The 26,713-nt window shown below is 38.0% G+C and overlaps 1 protein-coding gene across 1 annotated transcript in view; it reads right to left on the bottom strand.

The window, feature by feature from the left end:
- The window catches only part of CSMD1 (CUB and Sushi multiple domains 1), a 2,040,038-nt gene that overhangs the window by 446,496 nt on the left and 1,566,829 nt on the right, over nt 1–26,713 (bottom strand). Inside the window, exons 13-17 of the mRNA XM_032158987.2 lie at nt 15,124–15,306; nt 13,619–13,945; nt 11,734–11,928; nt 5,535–5,673; nt 2,345–2,532 (exon numbers count right to left, since the gene is read on the bottom strand). Of these exons, the coding sequence (XP_032014878.1) occupies nt 2,345–2,532; nt 5,535–5,673; nt 11,734–11,928; nt 13,619–13,945; nt 15,124–15,306 (1,032 nt within the window). The remainder of the gene's footprint in view (nt 1–2,344; nt 2,533–5,534; nt 5,674–11,733; nt 11,929–13,618; nt 13,946–15,123; nt 15,307–26,713) is intronic.

Genomic DNA, 26,713 nt, shown 5'->3' with positions numbered 1-26,713 from the left:
CTGGAAGTTCACTATATGCAAGTCTAGATGTGTGTTTAGAGCAGTGAGCCTTTTAGGTCACGGTGCTGGAAAGTTCCACATGCAAAAATTTCCTGTCTTCACTCACTAGGTGAGGCCTCTGGCCACTTCTGTGGCTATAGAGCTACCTCCTGAGATTCCCAACAAGGTGGGAAGAAGAAGAAATGCTAGACTCTACAGCAATCAGAACTTTGTGACTCTCACACAATTATCACTGTACTAAACAGGCATCATCTTGGTGACAGTTTGCTTCTTCTTTTTAGGGATGCAGAGAAAGAAAAATGGCATTTTTTTCATGTGTCTTTTGGCTGCATAAACGTCTTCTTTTGAGAAGTGTCTGTTCATATCCTTCGCCCACTTTCACAATAGCAAACACTTGGAACCAACCCAAATGCCCAACAATGATAGACTGGATTAAGAAAATGTGGCACATATACACCATGGAATACTACCCAACCATAAAAAATGATGAGTTCATGTCCTTTGTAGGGACATGGATGAAGCTGGAAACCGTCATTCTCAGCAAACTATCGCAAGGACAAAAAACCAAACACCGCATGTTCTCACTCATAGGTGGGAATTGAACAATGAGAACACATGGACACAGGAAGGGGAACATCACACTCCGGGGACTATTGTGCGGTGGGGAGAGTGGGGAGGGATAACATTAGGAGATATACCTAATGTAAATGATGAGTTAATGGGTGCAGCACACCAACATGGCACATGGATACATATGTAACAAACCTGCACGTTGTGCACATGGACCCTAGAACTTAAAGTATAATAAAAAATATGTATATATATATATATATATATATGAATATATATAAAGAGAAAAGAAAAATGGCAAAGAGCTTTACTCTCTGAGGGGTACTCCAGGTGATGGAAGGATGCCTTAGGAAGCCTGCACTCTACTTTTAAACACAGGATAAATGAAAAGAATACCAAAACATACGGTAGTCATTCTTTTAAGATTATAAAAATAGCTGTCAGGATTATTTACATATTAAATTATTATATTATAGTATAATATAATGTGTATTCTGTATTTTATAATAATAAAATGTGATTATTATTTTTTAATATTATTATTATATTAGTGAAGATGACAAGCTAAATAGAAATTTGTGAACAGACTTTTTATCATTCCCTGATTTTCCAGAAAGAGAAATAAGAAGAAGCCATGTATTTAAATGACTTGGTTAAACAAATGAAATTAGTTTCTGCTGCCTTCACTTAGCCTTTGGAACATACTCCCTCAAATGGAACTAGAAAAAGCAAAGTAATCTACAGCTACACAAATAGAGATGAAAATAAAGGAAAACTATCCTAATATTTGTCAGTGCCTGAAAACAATAATTCTCTGAAGTTTCATGCACTGTATATCTAAGAGCCAACAAATTCTGGTGTAGAAAAAGTTGGGGGGAGGGTGTGAGGATGAGAAAATACAAGACTTATTACGAATCTCACAAATTGACATCACTGCAATGTTTACACATATCGTTACTTCAAAGAGAAGCGACAACTTGAATGGACATTTTAAAGAAACAAAATGTAAAATTTTCTGGTTCTGAAATTTTACTTTAAGTTTCAAAATATGTTACTGTGGAGCAAATGTTGTATATCTATACACGTGAAGAGTAATAACTCTGAATTAAATTTGAAATTCATCATGAAGTCATTAATAAGCAATTTTCCTGCTATCAGAATATAATATTTTTATCTAAAAGTAGACATAATCTTAAGATACACATGCATACGCATGTTTGTGTATACTTATATGAGTATGTAAAACAGAGGAATGCACATAATAGGTTATTAATTTAAATGTGCTGCAGCAGGGCTCAGGGAGAGGTTAGCAAGAGTAATAGGAGGTGATGTGGGGAAGGGAAGGCAAGAAAAAGAATAAAAGCAGATGTGAAACCCATCATAGTAGATATGATTCTAGGCATTCGTTTGTAAAATCATACGTGTGGGTATACATAAATTTTAAAAAATCTTTACAACTAATAGTGCTTATTTTGAGATAAAGTTCTGAAAAAGAACAGCCATAAAACTTTGGGAAAATAAAGGTTTGATTCCTTCAGGTCCAACAGTAATTGCCACTCATTCTGCCTTTTTCCACGCAGTGGAAACGCAGTAACTCCAAGATGCTCTCTTATGAATAAGAGAAAGTTCTTACAATTGCATAGTATGGTTTTGCTAGAGTCAAGCAGGACCGGTAAACCAGCACAGTCATCTGCAGGCTGGAAATAAGAACCCAGATCTTTAGTTCTCCCAGGCATGCTGCCCCGCGGGGCTGTCAAGGGAAGGTGCAACTCACTCTCATAGTGGATGAGGAAGCCGACGCTGGAGCGGCTGTTGTCAGTGGTGAATAGCAGGTACATGAAATTCCCGGTGCTGATGAGGAACTGGGGTGCCTGGGTGCCGTGGTACTCGCCGATCAGTGGGGATGAACTGGCTGGCCCATCTCTGACCTCCAAGGTGTCATAATTGACCTCTGTCTGAAATCTGCAAATATGTACATCCCATCAGAAAAGACATGCAGAGCTGCCAGCTTACAGACATGCTCCTGACATCCTCATTCCTTAATCAGAAACCCGTGTACATTAATATAAAGAAAATAGTTGAAATTACATATTCTTAAAACTTGGGGACATATATAAGGATAGTACATTCTTTTCTTGATGAGACGGCACAGCTTAAATCCCCTTCTCTTATCTAATATTCTGTCTTACAACACTACAGACACAAGAGGAGGCCTTTATTCAGCTTAAACAAAAATACTATGAACCAGATAAGTTTTCTTAGATGATAGATAGATAGATAGATAGATTATTCCCAAATAGTAAAAACTCAATCATATATTTTTAAACTATTTTTACCATTCCCTATTTAACATAATTATAGACATCTTAAAACGGGCACACTGGAGTGAAATGGTCTCTTACAGGAAGAGGATCATTAAAAATGTGTGATGATAGTTTAAAAAGCTTTCACGAAAAAAAATCCTGTGCCTTTTTAAATTGCATTATCTCTTTCAAGACATTAGAATAACCCTCGGTATGTTGCCATTTCAGAAATGAAAGTATACTTTAGTAACTCAAAAAAGTTAGAAAACCTTCCAAAAAGTGCTTAAGTTTTCTTATGCTTCCAGAGAATCTGGCCTGAGATTATATATACATATAAAGTTGCAGCCACTTGGGTCCCCTTTGATGCAATGTAGGTACCACTCCAGGCACTAAGATAATTTTCTAAATGGGCCTTTCTGATCCTCAAAGAGCTAACCCGGTTTCTGAGTGCCTGACTTTGCTCTCAGGGAGCAGCTTAAGCATCATAAGCCTCTGACTCACTCAGTCACTTTGAGGCAAAGGATCCCGTGAAAGGCTGTGCCATTAGCCCCCACGCTCTGTGCTGGATGTTGCTGATGAATGGGGAGAAAACCTGGGAGAGGGGAAGCCATCTTAGTCTCATGGCATGTAGCAACAGACAAGGATGTTGAAACCAAAGGGCTGTGTCCTGCATACATTAGGTTATGTACACCCTGATTAGTGCAAACGCACATGATTACCTATTCCTGCAACTAGTGAATGTGGTGCCCTGTGCCCCGTTCTTCCATAAACAGGAATTTGAACGATTTTTATATCAAACAGCTGGACCAGAATAGGGCCACAGGATGCCACATTTGGGAAAATTTACTGCCAACTTTGTCTTATGACACTATTCTAAATCTTTTTCTAAAAACTGATTTCTCAGTTGTTTGAGTTCAAATTCAAGAAGTCTGGATAAGGGTGAAAGCAATCTCCTTTGATATAGTCACGCTGAAGTTGTCCTACCCTGTTTCTTTAGTAACAGTGAGCACTGACAAAGTGCATATTTCAACAGCTGGAAGATTTCCAGGATGACCTTCGAAACAGAAACATCTGGATGTTCTTTGCTGTTGGGCAGCCTAACACACAGCACCTGGCGATACCATCAGCACAGAGCTCAGAATTTGCGCGCACAATTCCATCCTTTGAGGTGTCAGCTCATCGGTCATGGGGGAAACGAACATTTCCTTATGCAATTCATCTTTTAAGAGCTGTGTACTATGTCTAGAGCAAAGATCACACATGTCTAAAAATATCAGAAATATTGGGTATTTCCAAATGGAATTTAGCAAAACATCACACTGAAATAATATTGAATGAACGAGATTGGGAAAAATCAAGCAAATATCTTCCTTCAGCCAACTGAAAATAGAGGGCTAATAGATTGGCCAGACAAGAATATAGGATCACTACTTTTACTAAATTACTTAAATTTGATATGCTGCTGGGAGTCAGGGTGTGCTTCAGCTCCCCCTGCCAATACCAGAAAGTGGAGAAATTACTAAGAAACCAAACGTAATCAACTGAATATTTACAGAGTTAATATTTTTTCAAATGACTGATTATACACAGTAATTCACTTTCTAATATAGATGAATTTATAAACAATTTTTTTCTTTTGTTCTGAGAGATTGTCCTATTGGGGATTATTATTATTTTGTCAAAGGCAGGTAAAAAAATAAAAATAATTATTTCAAATAAATACAGTTACTGAAAGTTAACACAACTCCTTCTGAAAACCTTTCCTGTATTGATATTAGCATTGATCATTTGAAAACAAAAAGATAATAATATAATGATGTTCATCTTTCTTGAGACACCGTAATATTCTGGATACTAAAATCCAGAATATAGTCTAGTCAAGAAGAAGGTCATTGCTAGACAAAGCCCAGTGTCATGCAGAAAATAACCTTGAAACTTTCAAAAAAGATGCCTCCCTAGCCTTTAGTTCATGTGGCTCATGACAAAATCTTTTTAGTTTTTAACCATCAATTTGGTTTCAGTGTTGAGAAAACTGGGAAAACCCTTGTTATACAGAACTCCAATAGCCTGCTTATTTTTTAATAAACAAATACCTACGCAGCCCAGCATGCTTATTTTTTAGATCATGAAATGCCTTATTAAATAGCTAAGCCAAGAAACGTTCTAGTGATAATATCACTCATAGGTGATTAGTTGGTGATTGATCTGCTGTCTGCACCCCACTGCCTGCTCAGCATCACTAGCCGCCCTCGAGTGACCAGCAGCCACCGCCAGAACAGGAGAGCTGATTTTCTCTGCCACAGAAGACACCTAAGGGACCATGGGACCCAGAGCGGTTTCTATGTGCAATCAGACACCAGGCAGAATTGATTCCAGCGCAGGTCCCAAACCCAGAGTCAGATACAAGGGTCGGACCTCGGGAATGGTCCTCCAGGACTGGCACTTCCCCTACTAACCTCCAGAGCACTGGCTCGCTTTGGGCTTAGAGGATACCACTGAAGAAGAACAAAACTTATAAGTAAGTGCCTGTTTCTGGTAAAGTGTGCTCCTATGCGGGAACCGAAAAGAACTGCCATCTTTTTAAAGTTTAAGATCCATTTACTAAAAATATGGAAGAGACACGCATCATTGGGTCCAAATGAAGACTAATTTTTTTCTTACCTATCAAAAGTTATTTTGATAGAGTGGCCTGGTTTTGCTTCAATTATCCATTCACAATTTAAAGAATCCTTATAATATCCTGGCCATCCAGGAGGCAAAATGACTCCGCTGGATGCTGTCAGATGTCCACCGCACGGCGCTAAAACAAGATGTACAATATCTATTAGATTAAATGAGACAGAAAGATATGCCATAACAATACCCAGATAACAGCAAGAATCTGCTTCTGTGTTCATGGATTGAATATTTCAAGTATCAAAGCAAATCTTATTCCCAAGGAAACTGTACATTTATTGAAAGCAGGGTCTATATATGCTACCTCCACGTACTTACCATTAACTTGAAGCAAAGTTCTTTTTCTCTAGTAATGGTACTGTACACAGGAGTGCTCTGTGCTAATTGAACTATCTCATTTAACTGCCAACCATTTCATGACGTACATGCCCGGTTATCTACAGTTTACTTGCATTTGGAATTAAGCAAATATTTATGGATAAGCAAATGTAAAATGACCTTACAGCTCAAAATGGATACATGTAAACACCCTTAGGTGTGTGTATGTATGTGTTTACTTCCATTGTGTGCATTTTATTAAAATAAATAGCCACATGCAGCATATTATTTGTGAGTGTGCAACAAAACAAAACTTTCAATCAAATTTGATAATAGACTGCATTGATCCTTTTGAAAGGTTATATGACAGTGTTTTATAATTGCAAAGGAGAAATTAAGTTTGAAACGGTATATAACTACTGCTCAGTGAAAGTGATGATGCACACCTGAATCATCTAAAGGAATTTAAAATAGCATACCAATATTTCATACCATAATTAAGAATATGTCCCTGGCCACATTTTTTTTCAGATTTTATGTATTCTTTCTCAAAATTATTTGCCATTAGCAATCATCTTTGTGGATTTACAGATATCAAATAAAGTACATGAAAACACTCCAAGGTGAAAAAATCCTTTTGGAAAAAATATTTATTTTATTTAAAAATGGCCATATGCATAATGTAAAAATGCAAAAAGTTTATATAATTTTAGCCATGTTTTGGTGCTAGAAAAAATGTGAATTAGTGAAATTTATGCATTTACCAATAGTATCTTAATTTACATCAGGAAACAAACACAGAAAAAAATAAAAGTAAAAAATTATGGAAAGTTCATGACCATATACGGGAATGTGGCAAATATATTTGAAGTAACGTTTGGAAATTTTGTAGATATGGGAAAATCTTTGCAACAGAATATTAAACTTGAAAAAGCAGGATAAATATTGTCCATATATTATAAATTTAATAAAATAAAAATTTTATTCAGTGAACACGGGAGTGGAAATTAAAAACCCGTTAATAATGGATAGCACTGGGATTGCATTATAGATCACATTTTTGATATATCTATATATTTTTACCAAATAAGTTGCAATTGTTATTTTTATACCTATGCATTATTCTGTAGTTTAAAAATATGAAATCAGGGTAATTTTTATTAACTTCAGCTCCTGAAGAACACTTGATTTTTTGTGGTAATTTTTAAAACAACCAATTTATGCTAATTAATATTTTAATTTTTCTAGTTAATTTCTTAAATTCACATTTGGAGTCTCTGAATCACATATCCATATACATAATTATACATAATTGAATTCCTTTGTTTTTTAAGGATACAACATAAGCAAAATTAAATATGTTAAATATGACTTTTATTTTGTCATGTTTAACCATCCAAACATACTATATAAGAAAGACATATGGCAGATGTCGAATTCCAAAAAAATTATGATAGTTAAGCTATTTCTAAAATCTGCATAATGAGTTATTTCTATGTGTTAATTGCCATATAAATACAAAACCAACCAAAACTTTAGTTTAGTAAATTTTTTATTTTGCATTTTTGTTTCTTGGAGTATATCTAACTTGTCACATATTAATTATTTTATTATACTCTTACCTATTGCTTTGTAATTTACAGTGTACATTAGAACCTGAATTGCTTTATCCTGATGAAATAGACACTTTAATAATTATACTGCGAATGAGCAAAATTTACACTAAAATGGTAATAATCTCAGTAAGTAGATTGTCAGTAAGTAGTAAGTAATAAGTTTGTATTAGTCAGTTTGGATTAGATAACACTGTGGTAACAAACGGCCCCGCAACTGTAGCAGCTACAATGGGAAGTGAATTTCTCACAAATGTGGCATGTCTAGGTCTGTGAGACACAGGTCCCTTCTTCAGTTGCTATGGCAGATGGGAAAAGGTCTTGCAAGGGCAATCAAAGACGCTGACCCAGAATTTGAGTACAGCATTTCCTCATATACCTAATTGACCAGAACCCATCACAAGGTTCCTTTAATCTACAAGATTCAACAACAGACATTCCACCTGATGGAGACCAAACATATTTGATGAACAACAGCAGTGACGTTCCTATTCACTTAGCTCATAACAAAAAAAGCAAATATACCAATGAGCCAATGAGGTGTTTAGAAAGCAATTTCTTCTTTGCTTTTTTTTTGATGATTTAAATTACAGTGATGAATTCCCTGATACTGTATTTCTAAAATACACACACACACACACACACACACACACACACACACACACACACACATACACCCCTTCTTGATTACATATGTGTATTTTCCTATGGCTTTATTTTTCATAGAACAATCTGATTTGGGTTACATTAATGCTGGCTTGATGAACTGTTATGAAGGAGGCAGCCTATCTTTTCCATTATCCGTGCTAGTGCACAACGCTAAGGTTCTCTAGACTTGAAAGAGAACTCACTCGTACCCCTGTAGGGTACTTGTGTCTTTTTCAATGTTCAATCCTTAATCTTTTTTTCAATTGTTTTCTATGGCACTTTCCGTACATTTTATACTTTTTATTTGAGTCATTTTTGGTATTTTATCTTTTGCTAGAAAAATCACCCATTTTCTACAGACCTTAAGATTTGCTGCCATAGAGTTGATGTTTTCATGTATAGTCATTTTTCCCCAAAATAGCTAGAGATTTTAATGATGCCACTGAGCTGAGGAATATGAGCCTGTTAGAAGCAGAAGAAAGAAAGAAAGAGAAACCTTTTGCCCGGAGGCCATACAATTTATACTCAACATGTGCCTGGCATCCAGGAAATTCCGCCAGAATAAATAAATAACCTACGCTTTTAAATAAAAAAACCGCTCTATTGTGAGCTTTTCACTGTTTATGTAAAGTTACATTATTTTTATGATACGGATAATTTCTCTTTTACGTCACTAAATGTCTATAGCATTTTTCTTTCCTAATTCCTTTTACCAGAATCATAAACAGTTTTTCTATTTTAACAACTCACTCTTGCTTTAAATTGTTTATAACACTTGAATTTTATTAATAGCATCCTAATTTATTTTTGTTTTTTTGAACTTTTTAACCTTATCATTAAATTTCTTTATTTTTTGATCATTTTGTTCTACATTAGAGGACTTCAAGATAGACATTTTCCTTGAAACACAGGTTTTGCTGTCTCACATTGTTTCTCATGGAAAGTATTGTTTTCACGGTTTCCAGATGGGATAGTATAGGCATTAAGGTTTGAGTTTCTCTTTAATGTAAAATTATAGTGGACTTTTTATGGATAGAGATTTGCTTGTAGTTCTATTTTTATTACATGTTTCTACTTTAATTGGAATATTAGACCTATAACTTATTTTAATTTGTTAAGATTGTGGTCAGTTACATAATCGATTTAAACAAAACATTTTTCAAGAAAAACAATAAATAAGAGTATTCTGTAAGGGATGTGAGGTTCTTGAAAGATTTCTTAAATCAAGTTTGTTATCTGTATTGCTCACTACTTCACTGCTATTTTATTTTTTTCCCTACTAGATGCATTTACTTCTGAAAGGTGGCTTTCTATTTGTTTTCAGCAGAGGCAGTGATCGGGGTACCCGCCTGGTCCATCAGAGTGTCCCCTACCTTCTCTGAGGCTCAGCTGCACTCAGTCATTAGGTTTCTCAACGCAGGCAGACTTTTAACATCTTTTCCTATTAACTTTTTCTTTCTGCCGAGGGTTTCCTTTGTTAATAACCTATAGCTGGGTTTTGCCTTTAACCTCATCCTGTTTGTGCTGTGGTCCACACTCACCCTGCAGCTTGTAACGTATCTGCAATCAGCCTATTACGGTGAAGGACATAAGGGACAGCTTGACTTGTGGCCAGGACAGAACAGAGATTAGAGCGTACTGTTCACTTTAAACTTCTTTCTCCTGAAAATTCATGCTTCCAAATCAGTGAAATATGCTTGGCTAGAATGCGATTTGCACCTCTAACTGTGCACTGTAATTAGTATCATATATTTGAGCACCACATGTGTATATATTTACTCATTTATAAAAGATGAAAACCTACCCATTTATTAACATTTTGCACAGCATAAAACATAAAAGCTGTACATTTACAATATGTGATGGAAATAGATACAAATGAAATTTCAGCTATTAAGAGTGTTTTCTTGCCCTTCTATGTATCAATATTTCACCCATGGGTGCTGCTTCTAGTCCACCCACAAATTGTTTTAACAATGTATGAAAAGGGTGAACATCAGAACACCCTCCTTTACATTTAGTATTACCAGACGATACAATAAATAGGACCTGGTTACAAGTTTCTACTTCTCCTCTGAGGTCAGGAGTTCGAGACCAGCCCGGCCAACATGGTGAAACCTCCCCTCTACTAAAATTACAAAAATTAGCCAGGCATGGTGGCAGGTGTCTGTAGTCCTGGTTACTCAGGAAGGCTGAGGCAGAAGAATTGCTTGAATCTGGGAGGCAGAGGTTGCAATGAGCTGAGATTGCATCACTGCACTCCAGCCTGGGCGACAGAGCCAGACTCTGTCTCAAAAGAAAGCATTTCTACTTTGAGTAATGGTGAGTAACTTCTTTGGAGGTGGGGCCAGGACAGGATGAGGTGGTGAAGGATCATACCCCCACCATACTGTGGTTGTCACGGAGGAGTTTAAAGCTCCACACCTAGATCCCAGCTCTGCTTAGAGTCCTTGATAGAGATTATGGGTCTGAGAATGGTATTTCGAGGTATTTTAGACAGGGCAGAAATTCTCAACTGTATATGATATTTAACATATATTCCTTTTCTATTCACTTATTAACAATAAACACATGTTGTCTAAAGACAACTGAGAAAATAAAAATAAACTAAGAGGGAAAAATCACCCATAACCATAATTAACATTTTGGTGTGTAGCTTTCTTTTTAGTGTTTTACGAAGTTATTATCATGAGATATGTATGTATTTACGACACATGTGCCTGCATCCTTTGGTCTTTCACATTCTAAGGACACCTGAGACTCTTTGATCTTATGATCTTTGTATTGATACCTGTTATTCTCCATGATTTATCTAACCAATCCTCTGCTGTTTGAAGTTGAATCATTTCCAACTCTTCACTGCTATAAATAGTGCTACAGAAAACATTCTTGAAAAAAAACTTGTATAGTTGCTTGATTATTTATGATATTGATCCAGGAATATAATTTATGACTCAAAAGACAAGAACAATTTTAAGAGTTCTACTAAGAATTTACAGTACAACACCATGATGTTATATAATCAATAGCATGACTAGGAAATGCCAGTTTCTACATAACATTTTCAATAATACATCTTATTCACCTGTAGTCATACATTGAGGTGCTAACCCTCAGCTCCTCAGATGGTGACTGTGTTTGAAGATAGGGTACTTGCAGATGAATTTAGTTAGGATAAGGTGTTGCTGGAAGAGAGGGACCCCAATCCAATATGACTGTGTCCTTTAAACAGGGAGAATTTAGACACAGGGACAGACACACACACAGGGAGAGCTCCTTGTGAGTCTGGAGGCAGAGATGAGGGTGAGGCTTCTCCAGCCACGGAATGCCAGAGATTGCCAAGACCCGCCAAGAGCTGGAGGACCAGCCTGAGGCAGATGCTCCCTCAGAGTCCTAGAAGAAGCCCACCCTGCCGATGACACCTGGATCTCAGACTTCCAGCCTCCAGAACTGGGAGACTGTACATTCCTGTTGTTTAAGCGACTGTGTGTGGTATTCTGTTAGGGCAGCCCTAGCAAGCTAACACAGTTTGTTGGTTTGTGTGTGTGCCTGAAGATAGATGTGTGGTTTCAAAGGAGAAGAGTCGGGGGTGGCAGGGACTGCACCTTCACAGCGGGGCACAGTGGAGCTCCAGACCACGTTCCCATCTTGCAGGATGCAGGTGATGGACTCGGATCCCTGGGTCTTGACAAAACCATCATCACAGTGGAAAGAAACCGAGCTCCCCAGTAAAAACCTGTCACCAAAACGTCGTCCGTTTATAGGAATGCCAGGATCATGGCACTCATTCTGACCAAATGCTGAAAGGAAAAGAAGAAGAAAAAAGGAGTCAAAATACTTGAGTATCAATTACATGTATTAAAAAATAAGAAAACAGAACAAGCTTATAAAGCATTCGTATAATGTATATAATTATATAAATTGCAGTTGTATCATTCATAGATAGATAATACATTAATAACTAGGATATCAGTGTCTAGTGAGAGAGCAAGCAGGGAGATGAACAGATATAACTATCATTTATACAGCAATTTAGGCATGAAAAGCACTTTTTCTAGGAGCTTAGACAAAGAGAGAACTCATATGGTGGGTGGTAGGAAGTGTTTGGGCTCAGGATTTCTCTTGTTAGAATCCTGATTTTTTTTCTTACTATGTCACAGGACTCTGACACTGGGCAGATGAGTCTGATGCTTAAGCCTAGCTATCTTTATTTACAGAATGAGAGACTATTAAATTTATGTCCTCTAGCTACTGTAACACTAAATGAAACAATTATTGTCCAATTCTAAGTATTGCGCCTAAGAAAGTAGGTGGTTAGTACATCATAATGTAGTATTATTCATGTTAATATTCTCTTACTTCATTCCCTCTACAGTGCATTTAAGTAGATATTCTTATATAAAATAGGTTTTAAAACGAGGAGCCTAAAGCAAAGAGAATTAGCTGTTATTAAACTTCACTAATTACATACTAGGGCTGTATTTTAATCCTTGTCTCCTGACATCATGTTACTCAGTTATTTTTACTACACTACTTTGTTGCAAGAAAGATGCATAAGTGGCTGAGTGGTTGAGTGGATGCTTGTATAGATGGGAAGAAGAATAGAAGGAAGAAAGGAAGAATGGCTGGCTGGCTGGATGGATGAATGGAGGGATGGATGGAAAGATGAATGGAAGGATGGATGGAAAGATGAATGGAAGGATGGATGGATGAATGGATGCATGGATGGATGGATGGACAGATGGAAGGATGGATAAATGGAAGGATATGGATGGATGGATGGATAGATGGGTGAAATAATAGATAAATGGACAAAAGGATAGAAGGAAGGGAAGGGTGAATGGAAGGATATGGATTGACAGATGGGTGGAAGGATAAATGGAATGATAGATGGAATACTGGATGAATGGATGGACAGATGGATGAATGATGAACGGATGGATGGAAAGATGGATAAACAATGGACTGACGGAATGATGCATGGATGGAATGATGAATGGATGGAAGGATGAATGGATGGATAGATGGAAGGATGGATGGAAAGATGGATGCAAGAAAGGATGGATGGAGAGAGGCATGGATGGATGAAATGATGGATGAATGAAAGGATACAGATGGATAGATGGATGGATGAATGGGAGAATAGACAGAATAATGGTTGGGTGGGTGCATGGATGGATGGAATGATGGACGGATGAATGGATGGATGGGTAAATGGAAAACCAGAGAGAAAGAGATGTAAAGAGATGAAAGAGAGAGGAGATCCAGCTCCTTAGTTTAGGAGTGATGAAGCCACCAATCTAAATACAGTGATGCATTTGTTTTTAAGTTATCAGGATAACATTATAATTTTACTACTGTCATTTTCATAATGATTATACAACCTCTGAAGTATCAGCCTGGTAATGCAACTTCACATACGTATAAGCAAAATGGGAACATGTAAGTAAAATGAGAACTTGGATGTGTTGACTGTGTGGGCGTACTTACTGGTGTAAGTGATGTTGAACCCTCTGCCAGTAGTGGAATGGTCAGACTGAAATTCCAAGCGAACTATATGCCCACTGCTGGCCAGCTGGGAAGGCACTTCATTGCCAGAAAAAGTACCCAGGACAGTTATGTCAGAAATGCCATCATCCTTGACCGCAAGAAAGTCAAATTGAGGCTCCACATCGAAATCATTAAAGATTAGGTGAATTCGACTTCCTGGCTCCGAGATAATCAACCAGACACAGTTCATGTTGTTCCCATATTCCTCTGGATAATTTGGTGACAGAATAATCCCAGATGATGCCGTAAAGTTGAAGAAACATGAAACTGTGAAGACGCAAATATATTTTCAAAGAGTTTTGCACATATCCAAAGAATTGCCGTGTGAAACAGACGGCTAAGAACCTGCAAAGGCAATTCAGGCCTGCAGATAGCTATGATGATCCAACTATTTTAATATAAGTAATTCTGGACCATCATGTTTTCCCCTTTCCTAATTTGTAAGTCGAATACTTCATTATCTTATAGAGCACAACCAGAACCTATACATAATCAAGCACAAGTGTGGCTCAAAAATGATCCTTTCAAGTCGACTGAAAACGTGTGCCAAATATTATAATTTCTAGTTATAACTTTCTGCCTTCAGAAGAGCAAATATTAATATGGAAAAGTATATTCCTATATCATAGGAACAATTTGGTCTGCTCTTTCGTGATAACTTTTACATTTATATTTTATACTTTCCTGTAAGTGCATTTCTCCAGTTATTTAAAATTTTTATTAGTTACAGGGTAAAGATGAATAAATAAATAACTTGGAAACATTAGATCATGTTCTATTTGGTAATATAAAAATATTTTGAAAAATTTACTTTTAAGAATGTGCACTTAAAATCACATATATTATATAAATAATTTTTGGAGGGAGAAACTGTTGGATTTCTCTCTAGAGTATATTTTGCTTCTTATTCCACATAATTTTGTACATACTTTTCAGCCATTGCTATATTTATTTACAAATTAAAAAAACCCTCCTTTAAAGTTGACTGTGAAGTCTTTTCTGCTTGTTAAAATAGTATTCTTAAGAGGAAGTGGGCAGCTCGTCAACTGAATTCCAAACCAGTACCACCACCCATGCTCACACTGGTGAACAACTTGTGTTTAAGTGTTATACAGCACTATTAAGTCACAAAGGACTCTGTTGCTGTATTGATGTCTGATACAGCAGATCATGATCGGCTTTTGATGGAAACAACGGTATGTGTGATGACCCTTTCTGGTAGGAAACATTCAAGTACATTTTATCGAGTAGATGTAATGAAACTATAAATTAGCTTTTATTAAATGAAGAAAGTAGGCAAGTTGGTGTTTGAGAACATCCTTGCACATTTCCAGTAAATGGGGCACCCCAAGCTATTCTGAAAGCGGTCTGTGTCTTTCTCCTTTTCTCCCCTTGCAAGATGCTTGCAGGACAGGAGGGAGTCCAGGTCAAGGCATAATACTCACATACACAGCTGGGCTTGTTGCCAGACCACTGATTGTTCTGCTGACAGGTGATAACTCTCTCCCCCACCAGCTCAAAGGCCGCCGGGCATTCAAAGGTGAGTGTATCTCCATGGAGGAAACTGCTGCCTGTCCGCTTCCCGTAGGCGGGGATTCCAGGATCCCCACACCCTCCCTTTTCAATTTCTGAAAATGGAAAAACAAATGAACCCTTAAAAAAAAACACACAAGGAATATTTTTATCTCTACAATTTAGAAAGTAAGCATGTGGCTTCTTTTTGCTGAACTAAACATCATTTTTGTAAACTGTTTCTAAAGGATATTCAATTGATCTTAAATTTAGTTTCAAATACCAAAAAAAGAATGTCATTTCAACCGAAGGGAAAGGTATTTAATTTGCTGCCTTTTAAGGGATACAGGTGGCTACACAGATACGCTGACAATACAAATGCTGCAATTAATCGGTGCATCTTCTGGATACCTCTGGTCTTTTCTCTGCAATTGCTACTACTAAAATGCAAATACTAGTTTTATTTTCAACTATGTGCTTTTTGCTATAAACAATACAAATAATACTCTTCATTCCTTACGGAGTATTTAAATAAATAGAATCTATTTGAATATTCTTTCCCTAAATTGAATGTTAACACTTATGAAACAGAATGAATAACCGTTTGGTCTACAGAGGAAAACAAAATACTCAGAGTCAATCTTTCATTAAAACATCACTATAATAAAATATGCATCCATATACACCAAACCTATATTTCAAATGTTGATCTGTCTCAAATGTTAACTACACAGAATGTTTTCATTAAAATATTTATTCATTCATTTAAAAGATTTTTTTTGAGAGCCACTGTGTGTCAGGTCCTCTGCTAGGTAAGGGCTTAGTGAATAAATGAGACAAAATCCTTGCACACATGGGGCTGGATATGGTTCGGCTGTGTCCCCACCTAATTCTCATTTTGAATCCCACGTGTTGTGGGAGGGGTGTGGTGGGAGGTAATTGATCATGGGGACAGGTTGTTCCTGTGCTGTTGTCACGATAGTGAACAAGTCTCAGGAGGTCTGATGGTTTTCTGACGGGGAGTTGCCCCGCACAAGCTCTCTCTTCGCCTGCTGCCATCATGTAAGACGTGACTTGCTCCTCCTTGCCTTCCACCATGATTGTGAGGCCTCTCCAGCCATGTGGAACTGTAAGTCCATTAAAACTTTTTCTTTTATAAATTGCCCAGTCTTGGGTATGTCTTTATCAGCAGTGTAGAAACAGACTAATACAGGGGTTACGTTTCATGGAGGAAATTTTTAAAAAATTATTATGTTTTTGAGACAGCATCTCACTCTGTTGTCCAGGCTGGAGTGCAGTGATGTGATCATAGCTCACTGCAACCTCCAACTCCTGGGCTCAAGTCATCCTCCCACCTCAGACTCCCAAAAATGAATGTGATTTGATGATGGGTAATTTAAGACAAGATAGAGGGGTATAGAGAGATGGATGGAGGAGGAGGCAGTGAAGAAAATGCCCTGAAGGAAGATGGCAATCAGCCCTTTGAGAAAGAGATGTGATCCCAGTGTGCCTGGCAGGGCAGTGAGGGACAAATGGGCAGAGGTGGTTTGGAGAGGAAGGGAGGCCCTGCGTGTTGGACTTCCTGTTTGTGCAGAGTGATGCAGGACGAAGGCATTGCAGGGCTTTGGAGGAGACCTGGTGTCTGACTATAGGCTTGAAAGATCCCTCTGCAACTTTGGAAGAGCAGAGGCAGGTGAAAAGTGACTCCCAGCAAATTCAGGGTGGTTTCTCTGGACACCTGTCCCAAAAGTGCATTGGTTTTACTTTTAGAATTCTTCATGGGCTTGCACTTTTTTATCCTGCACGGGCCAAGAGCAAATTCCAATTTGTGGGTTTTTTTTTTTTTTTTTTTTTTTTTTAGTAACGTAACTACTTCCTTTCTTGCTTTTTTTATTTCCATAGATTTTGGGGGAACCCAAGCAGTATATGCTGAACTCAATTTGTAGTCTTCTATTCCTCATCCCCTTCACACACTTTCCCCGAGTCCCCAAGGTCTATTTTATCATTCTTGTGCCTTTGCATCCTCATAGCTTAGCTCCCACTTATGAGTGAGAACATATGATGTTTGGTTTTGCATTCCTGAGTTACTTCACTTAGAATAATACTCTCCAATCTCATTCAGGTTGCTGTGAACGCCATTAATTCATTCCTTATTATGGTTGAGTAGTATTCCATCATACACACACATACACACACACACACACACACACACACACACACACACACACCCCACAGTTTCTTTATCCAGTCATTGATTGATGGGCATTTGGGTTGCTTCCACATTTTTGCAATTGCAAATTGTGCTGCTATAAACGTGTGTGCAAGTATCTTTTTCATAACCTAACCACTTTCTAATCGAGCTGTCAGTTTTGGGAATGGTTTGTAGAAGTGACTTAGAACTGAATTTCTAGATGGTTTGAAGTTCTGCTGTGAGGGATACAGAAACACTCAGAGGTGGATCCAGAGATGTTATATTGCATTCAAGAGGAGAAACTTTACTTCTAGGTGACTGGGAATATCAAAGAAGTGAAGTTTGACACATTATCACACTAGCATGAAGATGCTGAATACATAGGACATCACCACTTTCTGTGAAGCAGAATAGCACACACACAAAATGCAAGTATTTGGTTGAGGTTCAAGGTACGCTGCTAATGTCACACCTCAGGCTACCAAACAAAGATGATCCTTACAGGGTCAGCTCTATGAAAGCGAAATGTTACTAATGCAACACAAGCCAAATACATCTACAGAGAACACCTTTGCTTAAAGATAGTTCTTGGAGTTTAAGTTGTTAAACTTGAGTTGAACAGAGCTGGGAATGGATTTACTTAAACTTAATGCTTGGGATGCCTTGAATGAGCATTTGTCACTGAAATTGACAAAGTTAATTCAAAACCCCACATGGTTTATAATAGAAAAGAGCTCTTGTTTGATGTGGGCTCTCCACTGGGAAGCTGGGTTGGGTGCCCAGCGTCCTGGCGTAGCACAAATCTCCACAGTCAGGAGTCCAGTCACCAGGTTGGGTTTTGAATCCTCCAGTGTTTGCTGGGCCCCTGTGATCAATTTAGTCTCATCAAGTCTCAGTTTTCACATTATGAGCTTCCTACTTCCTACCTCAAAGGATGGCCATGAGAATTAAAGAATAAAATTCATGGAAATTACCTAGCATATTGCATTGGAAATATAATTATTGCTATGATTATTAGCAAGCCTTAAATGTTTCATTCTGCCACTGTGATGCTAAAGTTTAAAACTTCTCCTTAGAGTAAAATAAATTATGACATTTTTGGATACTATTTGTAATATTAATTAACGCAGGGAGCTCTACTGTGCGAGGGGTTTCAGAAATAAAATGAGGGAGAGGGTCTTTCTGCTTTCCATGCTGAAGGTCAAGAGAGTCCTTTGGTTACCTAATCCCACCAAAGAGGCTGGTGTTTGTTTATCCTGATGCATGGCCACTGCTGGCTGTGGACAGAATCTGTGTTGGACATGTCCCTTATCAGGCATTAGGGGCTGACTACTAACTGTCAAAGTAGCACGGTCCAAACTCAGTAGGTTCGTGTGTTTCTCCTAGCTTTTGTTCTTTAGTTATAGAAGAAATGTAAGCATGTTTCATGATTATGCCAGCGATGTTTCATTTGGGGGAACTACCTTGGAATATTTTGCATTCTTGACTTCTTACACACTGAGTGTCACTACTGACTTCAAATTATGGTGACAAAATTCACACAGATTTTGGAATTTTATTTGAGGGTCATATCACCTTCAGGTAGAGTAGAAGATGAGCAAGAAACTGTTGACACTGACACAGTATGTGTGTCAAACCCCTTTCTCTGTATGTCAGAGATGATTTTGACATATTTTCTTAGAAACAAACACTACAGCCAGGTGCGGTAGCTCATGCCTGTAATCCCAGCACTTTGGAAGGCTGAGGTGGGAGGATCACCTGAGATCATGAGATGGAGACCAGCCTGGCCAACATGATGAAACCCTATCTCTACTAAAAATACAAAAATTAGTCAGGAATGGTGGTGCACGCCTGGAATCCCAGCTACTGGGGAAGCTGAAGCAGGAGAATTGCTTGAACCCAGGATGTGGAGGTTGCAGCGAGCCAAGATCACAACACTGCACTCCAGCCTGGGTGACAGAGTGAGACTCCGTTAAAAAAAAAAGAAAAACAAAAAAAAGAGGCATACACTATGATTTGGTATCAATTCAAAGATTGATGCACCTAAAGCAAAAAAAAAAAGCTGTACAAAATATCTCTTCCAAATTATTGAACTAGATATAAGATTAGATAATGAAGGGGCCTAAGGAAAATATTGTTTAAGGATCATTCTGAAGAGCTTACATAGTCCAGTTACAAACACTGTCACACATCTCACTCTTCTCCAAAATACATCACACAGAAATTTTCTCTATTGCTGTAGCGATATTCCCAAACACGCCATGTCGTGCCTCAGTTCAGGTTCCACCTTCTCTGTCTATCATCATTTGCCATCATTGACGCTGTTGGGGTCCCCTCATTGCTCCCCATGCTGCATCCCATTTTCTGTGCTGCAGCCAAACTATTTTCCCAAACTCCAGTCCTAAGGATGACCCTACCTTGCTTGAAATTTTTCTGGTGACCAACTTTATTCTTAGTCCAGATCCTATTCAGGACTCAGCAACCCTGTGTGACGTGAACATCACTGTCTTCTCCCAGGACATATCTCGTTAGTTCTCTCCTGGTATTTCACAATCCAGACTTGCTACAATGTCTTTTAGTACCTGAGGGTGTCTCCCCTCTTCAGCCTTCACAGCTGCTGTAAATATTTAGTCCGTCCTTTCCTCTGCTGTCTTATCTAACCATGCACTGTCGATATTCTAATTCAGTCTGCACTTGCTTGGGGACGGCCTGTATCCTACGTGTCTCTAGCACCACTCTCTTTTGTGCGGCAAGACTTGCCACTCTGCATTATATTTATTTTTTGTGCTTTACTGTAAGCCCTGGGAGGGTCTCTCTTGGTGACTGTTAAATCTGCAACACCTATTCAGAGTCAACACACAACAGATGATTTTCTAAATTATTGTTCTTATTAAACTTGCAACTTAATGATTTTTATTCTCACTCACATTTACATACTTAATTGTATTTTAATAGACAAATATAAATTGTATGTATTGTTCATCTACAGCATGTTATTTTGAAATATGTGTACTAAGCAAAGCTAATTAATATACTAATTACCTTACATACTTTTGATTTTTTTCTTGAGAACACCTATACTCTTAGCAATTTTCAAGAATATAATACATTATTATTAACCATAGTCACCATGTTGTACGATAGATCCCTTGAACTTATTTATATGTTGCATTTATTTATTTGAGATGGAGCCTCACTCTGTCGTCCACACTGGAGTGCGGTGGCACAATCTCAGCTCATTGTAACCTCTGCCTCCCCGGTTCAAGAGATTCTCTTGGCTCAGCCTCCTGTGTAGCGGGGATTATAGGCATGCACCACCACACCTGGCTACTTTTTGTATTTTTTTAGCAGTGATGGAGTTTCACCATGTTGGCCAGGCTGGTCTCCAACTCCTGGCCTCAAGTGATCTGCCCTCCTCTGCCTCCCAACATGCTGCGATTACAGGCGTGAGCCATTGTGCCTGGCCTTATACGTCATATTTATAGGTATGTGTGTGTATTACATGTTGGTTTTATATGACGATTTTATATATTCTGGAGAATCTGTTGAAGCTCAGTCCCTTTTTATTCTTTATTCCAGACTGAGATCTGGAACAATGGAAAAGTATACAAGTAACAAATGGAAAACAAAACTTCTTTATTGGTAAAATGCATCTATGTTGCTTAGAAACATATCCCCAAGTTTTCATGAGAATAAGTGAGATTTCTTAAATTGCCAAAAAAGATTTTGAGTTGCATATGATATTTAATTTTTGGCACTTACAATGAGTAGCCACTAGCTACAGGGACTTTTCACCCTTGTCAATTATTTTTAAAAATAAGTGTTCTTGGCCAGGCGCGGCAGCTCACGCCTGTAATCCTAGCACTTTGGGAGGCTGAGACGGACGGATCATGAGGTCAGGAGATCGAGACCATCCTGGCTAACATGGTGAAACCCTGTCTCTACCAAAAATACAAAAAAATTAGCCGGGCGTGTTGGGGGGCGCCTCTAGTCTCAGCTACTCAGGAGGCTGAGGCAGGAGAATAACGGCGTGAACCCCAGAGGCTGGAGCTTGCAGTGAGCCGAGATTGCGCAACTGCACTCCAGCCTGTGCCACAGAGCGAGACTCCATCTCAAAAAAAAAAAAAAAAACTGCTCTTTAGAAATACTTTAGAAAACTGGCCCTTTAACAAAATAAATAACAGAGGACCGAATACTACAAGAGAAATAGAGAAAAAGAACTCTGAAGGTAGAAATAAATGAGTGTGGACCTATGATGGATTTTTAAACATCCAATTTCCACATAAGAATGTATGTGGTGTATACTTGAATTTCAAAAAGGGCTGACAAGAAGGCAGAAAGGAATGACACATAACCGTGCCTTCAGAAGCATAGTTAGCACGCTTGCTTGTTTCCTCTTGCGTAGTCAACCGTGGGTGTCCCAGGAGCTACATGGAAACACGTCCAGGGAGTTGCCTGGTCCTTCAGATCCTGCTGTGGCCACATCCCCTGCTAACACCATTTCTCATGCTGATGGCAGGTCAGGCAAGGCAGGGCTGTGCATGGACACAAGATGGCTAGTACAGAACTCGCTCAGTCTACACTGCTGTGTGTTCTTTGTTCTCTGTGACCTGCCTCCACAAGTAGATGAGAACTCCACGAATGACAGCTTTATCAGGTTCTTTCTCTTCCCTTCCAAAACCACTGATGAAAGTTCTTTGTATAAAAGCACTCAATGAATAAAACTAAATTCTAAAATTAGGTTTACCCATAGTCATGTATACGAACAGCAATTTCTCTAAATCTCAGTACATGACTATTGGATTATATAAGCTGATATCCCTGAATTTTAGTGAGAATGATTTACCAAGAGTTTCAATCACACCATGTACTGCTCCCACAGTTGTGCTTGCATTACCAAATTTATTCTGGATGGGGTAATAAAATTTCTGTTTCACATATGAAATATACTAGGTTGCTGCAGTCTTTGTTACTATAAAGAGTTCACTTAGATTCTTCAAGTTATCACAAAATGTACTATGATGATGTTCCATAAATAAGAGGGACCTTTAAATTCCATACGGGTTGCCACTGGATTGCAATTAGTATTCTGCAGAAACCACTTTGCTGTAGCTGTTCAGGAAATATTTCTAAAAAATAGTGGAAAACATTTAGATTTCAGACACCTAATCTCCCAAAATAGCAGACCAAACCTCTTATCGCCTGTGTAAGATATTTACACAGCTTCTTATATGCTTATTCGTTAAAAAGCAATGTTGTCTAGCTTGTATGCCTGCCTTTTTTCTCATGTGCTATTTGACTACCATCTGTATTCTGAATTTAGGGCTTAAAAACTTTAAACACAAACTAGAATAGATAAGGTGGGTTCCAGGGCTACCATAACTACTACATGCTGGAAGTGTTAACGAACAGATTAAAATGGCCCAAAGATCAGTACATGCTTCCATTTTCGCTGAAGAGAGGGTGAGTAAAAGCAACAGTTTCTTGTGCAAGTGACCACATTGTGCCTGCTCTTAGATTAATTCTCATTTTTTTCCCTGAGGCTTTCACTCAGAAATCCCTAAAATAATTGATATATTTTCATCATCTTTGGAAAACAAGATGGCAGCACATAAATGGAAGTCTACAGGTCCTGTTTTTTGGAGAGAGTGTGAGAACACTTCCACGCGGTAGGGACGTGGCACATGCTCCCGGCATTCCTGGAAACCATATGACATAGCACCACACAGCACAACGCAGCACCTGGATAGACGCGGAGCCTCCCATGACTCTGTCCTTGTCCGTCATGATCAGTCACATAAGCCCAGAAAGTAGCGGATTGCGGGTGCAGTGGCCTGTGCTTGTGAAAATGACGTGTAATTGTGCTTAATTACGGTGTTCGGGGGAAATTCTGTTGTGTACACGAAATACCGTATTTGCTTTTCACACAAATGTGCTTTGTTTGACTAAAACAAGAATGAGATGGTTCCAGAGGTGTAGTCAAAAGCTGAGATGGAGCGGGAATGACGCCTGCTGTGTTTTTCTTTCCCTTTGGTGGCCCCAGTGTGAAATGCTGGACTCTGGAAATTCAGGCTGTAAGTGACCACAGAAATGAACTGTCTCAGCACCTCATCTCGCTTGTCTCGTGGAGACCATGACATATACATTTTCCAAACTCGTTTATAGCACTGTCCAAATGATTTATTAGTGCTCTTGGAATCCAGAACTTTGTTGGTGATAATGCCCAGAAAACTAAGAGACTGGACTTCAAAGAGCACTTACCGGGAAAACAACAATTTTATTCAAGATACTGGTCAGCTATAATCATGGGGTCATATTTACTTGGCCAAATTCCCTGACGGTCCCGCTGATCTAGTAACCTGATTTGGGTATGTAAGAGGATTGATTTTGAGCTGAAGACTCAGATCCAACAATGTCCTGTGTCTCAGCTCAGCAGGTCTGTCTGCCATAACCTGCAATGTAACGAGAAGCAGGTTTTCCATTGATCCCAGTGCCCTGCACCAGAGCAAGAGAAATCTCCATCAACATCACAGGGCATCTCCACTGAATTTCCAAATTGGTGATCAGGTAGACACATGGGATTCCACAAACAAACGTCAGACCATAGTAGGAAATGAGAAGGAAGAATGAGTCATTTTAAAGGATAGGATTTTTCCTTTTTAATGTTATGGATTTCTTTTAAAGACATATAAAAAGAATACAAGAGCCAAGCTAGTAATGAAAAGCACCTCAGAATACATGAAAGGGATGTATAATGCGATTCTACTTTCCAGAATTAATTAGTAGAAATTTAGTCCTGAAAAATCATCTTGCTATAGTGTTACTTTCATTTATATTATACTCAAGGCACTCAAATATTTAATGCTCTGCTGTGTCTGTTGCTATTGTTTAAGGCTGAAACACCAGTGATAAACCTCACAGAGGTTGAGGCTTCTGAATGACACAAGCTGCGCTGTTCTCTAATTCTTAACTCAGCAGGAACTGAGCTTTCTGCCTTAGCAAGTGACACATCTCTGAGTGCCTAAGTGGTCATCCTCACAGAAGGATCCTATCAGGCTTACAATCTGCACCGACCAGATGCTCCTGGTTTATTCTTGAGTTCAGGTTCACTGTAAACTTCAAAAATAAAACTAACTCCACTGTCGTTTCTAAAATGAATAATGGAAAATGAAGGATGAAGGTCCTGATCACCAGACGAAGCCAGGTGAACAAAACAGGAATAAAAATTTACTATTCTAGAATTTCTGTGTTTCAAGTAATAAAAATACACACATATTTTTATTTTTAAATAAGCATATAGATTGATTTTTAATAAAAACTCTATGTATTTGTGTTTGCCTGTTGGGAGGAGGATATTCAAGTAACCCTCAGCTAACTAGGAAATTCTGAAACCTGGAAAATCCCATGTCTGGCCAATTGCTATGGATTCATGGCCCCTTTTATCAACAGGATTGACAAGCAAATAAATAGGAAAGAAAAAGTGGAGAAATAATTCAGATTACTTTCATCACCTACAATGATCTTATCAAACACCAAATAGCCAACATGTCAAGAAAAACAATCTGCATATCTAGATTCATTAAAAGAAATAATCTTCATCAATACAGTTTTCCATAAATTAATTGCTTTATTTTCCTGCTACTTCTAGACCATAGTATGGAAGCAGGATAGCAAAGTGAGTAGAAACATAGACTCTTGGAATAGATCCTGTTTTAGATGGAATCTCAGCAACATGAATTACCTGTGTGACTTCCTGTGAGTTGTTGGATGTACCTGTGTACCTAATCGTGGATAATAATCGTTTCCATCTCCTTAAAGATCCAGTGCATGAACATCCCATGCAAAGTGCTTAAATAGAGCCTAGTGTATATTAAGTTCTATCTCTTTGCTATTATTAACATCGTCATTGATACTACTTTTAATTTCAATAGTTGGGAAGTCATTCAACTTAACGAATGCCAAACTAAGTGCTCAAAATAATTTGATAAAAGTCCTTAAAAGATACAACTACTTTATGGTATTCCTTGAAAACGTATAACCCGTCTAACCACGAGAAAAGCATCAGATAAATACCACCTGAGGAACAACCCACACAATACCAACCAGGACTCCTCAAAACACCCAAGAGCATCAAACCAAGGAAAGGCAGTTACAATTCAGAGGGACCAGATGAGGCAGGACAATTAACTTAGGGTGGATCTGGGTGGTTCCTGGGACAGGAAGAGGACACTAGGAAAAAAAAAGCATGGAAATCTGAATAAAGTATGACCTTCAGTTAATAATGTTGCCATGTTGTGATGCATGTACCTAACAATATAAAACATTACATATAGGGAAACTGGCTGTGGGGTGGACAGAAATGCTCTGTACTATCTTTGCAACTTTTCTTTAAACCTAAAACTACTTTAAAATTAAAAATTTTAATTTTAAAAAAGAAATGTGTTGTTTTCAATGTGTACTACTGTTCTGGTTAAAATTAGTCAAATTCTAAACTTTTGGGTCTCAATACCTTTGTCACGCTTGTAATGACTCCTTTTAGGCATAGCTTATAGAATACCAAGACTTTGAACATTCTATTACTTTCACCGTTCTGTACATGGATTGAAAACATTCCTTAAACACATAAAGATGGTACAGGTTTCTGCTCCAATATATTAAAAATAATAAGTAAAATGCTTCCCATGATTGAGAATAATCACTCTTTCCTGTTTCTGTTGGCCCAGTTATCTAATAATCAGAATTTATTATATATTAAAGAGACGAATACTGCCTATTTATAGTTTTCCTCTGTGCTGTAGATTATTAACAAAAGACACTAAAAGCTGTGTAAAGTTTTACTGTGGTGATGGCCATTTTATTACAATAACTGAAGACAAAGCTTCATTTGCTGATTCTATGCTCTTTTTCAGTATGAAAAATGAAAATTATATCTTTAATATTTTATGAAATTGATAGGCAATTTCTTTTCTTAAACTCATAATACAAGACAACTGAAACCAAGTCTGGAGGAAAACGCATAGTCATAAAAGTATAAAGGGTGGTGGTCTTCAGAGACTGGACCCAGGGATTGGCCCTGAGTAGGTTCTCCAGAAGGAAACAGTTGGATATAGGACGAGAAGGACTGCTCTGAGCCCACATTCCTCAGGGAGCCAAACAATGAATGGGCAGAGATAAAGGAATGACCAAATGCAAATGAGAGTTACTATATACAATCCCAGGTTATGATTAAGAAAAGAGAAGCATCATTCTCTACCTTACCAAAGACTTCATTATTATTTTATCTACACAAAACAAAGAATAGAGGAGTTCTCACTATGAAAATAACAATTTTG

This window comes from Hylobates moloch, unplaced genomic scaffold (genome assembly GCF_009828535.3).
Source record: "Hylobates moloch isolate HMO894 unplaced genomic scaffold, HMol_V3 SCAFFOLD_8, whole genome shotgun sequence".
In the NCBI taxonomy this organism is placed as follows: Eukaryota; Metazoa; Chordata; class Mammalia; order Primates; family Hylobatidae; genus Hylobates; species Hylobates moloch.
This window is presented reverse-complemented; position numbering and strand designations above follow the sequence as displayed.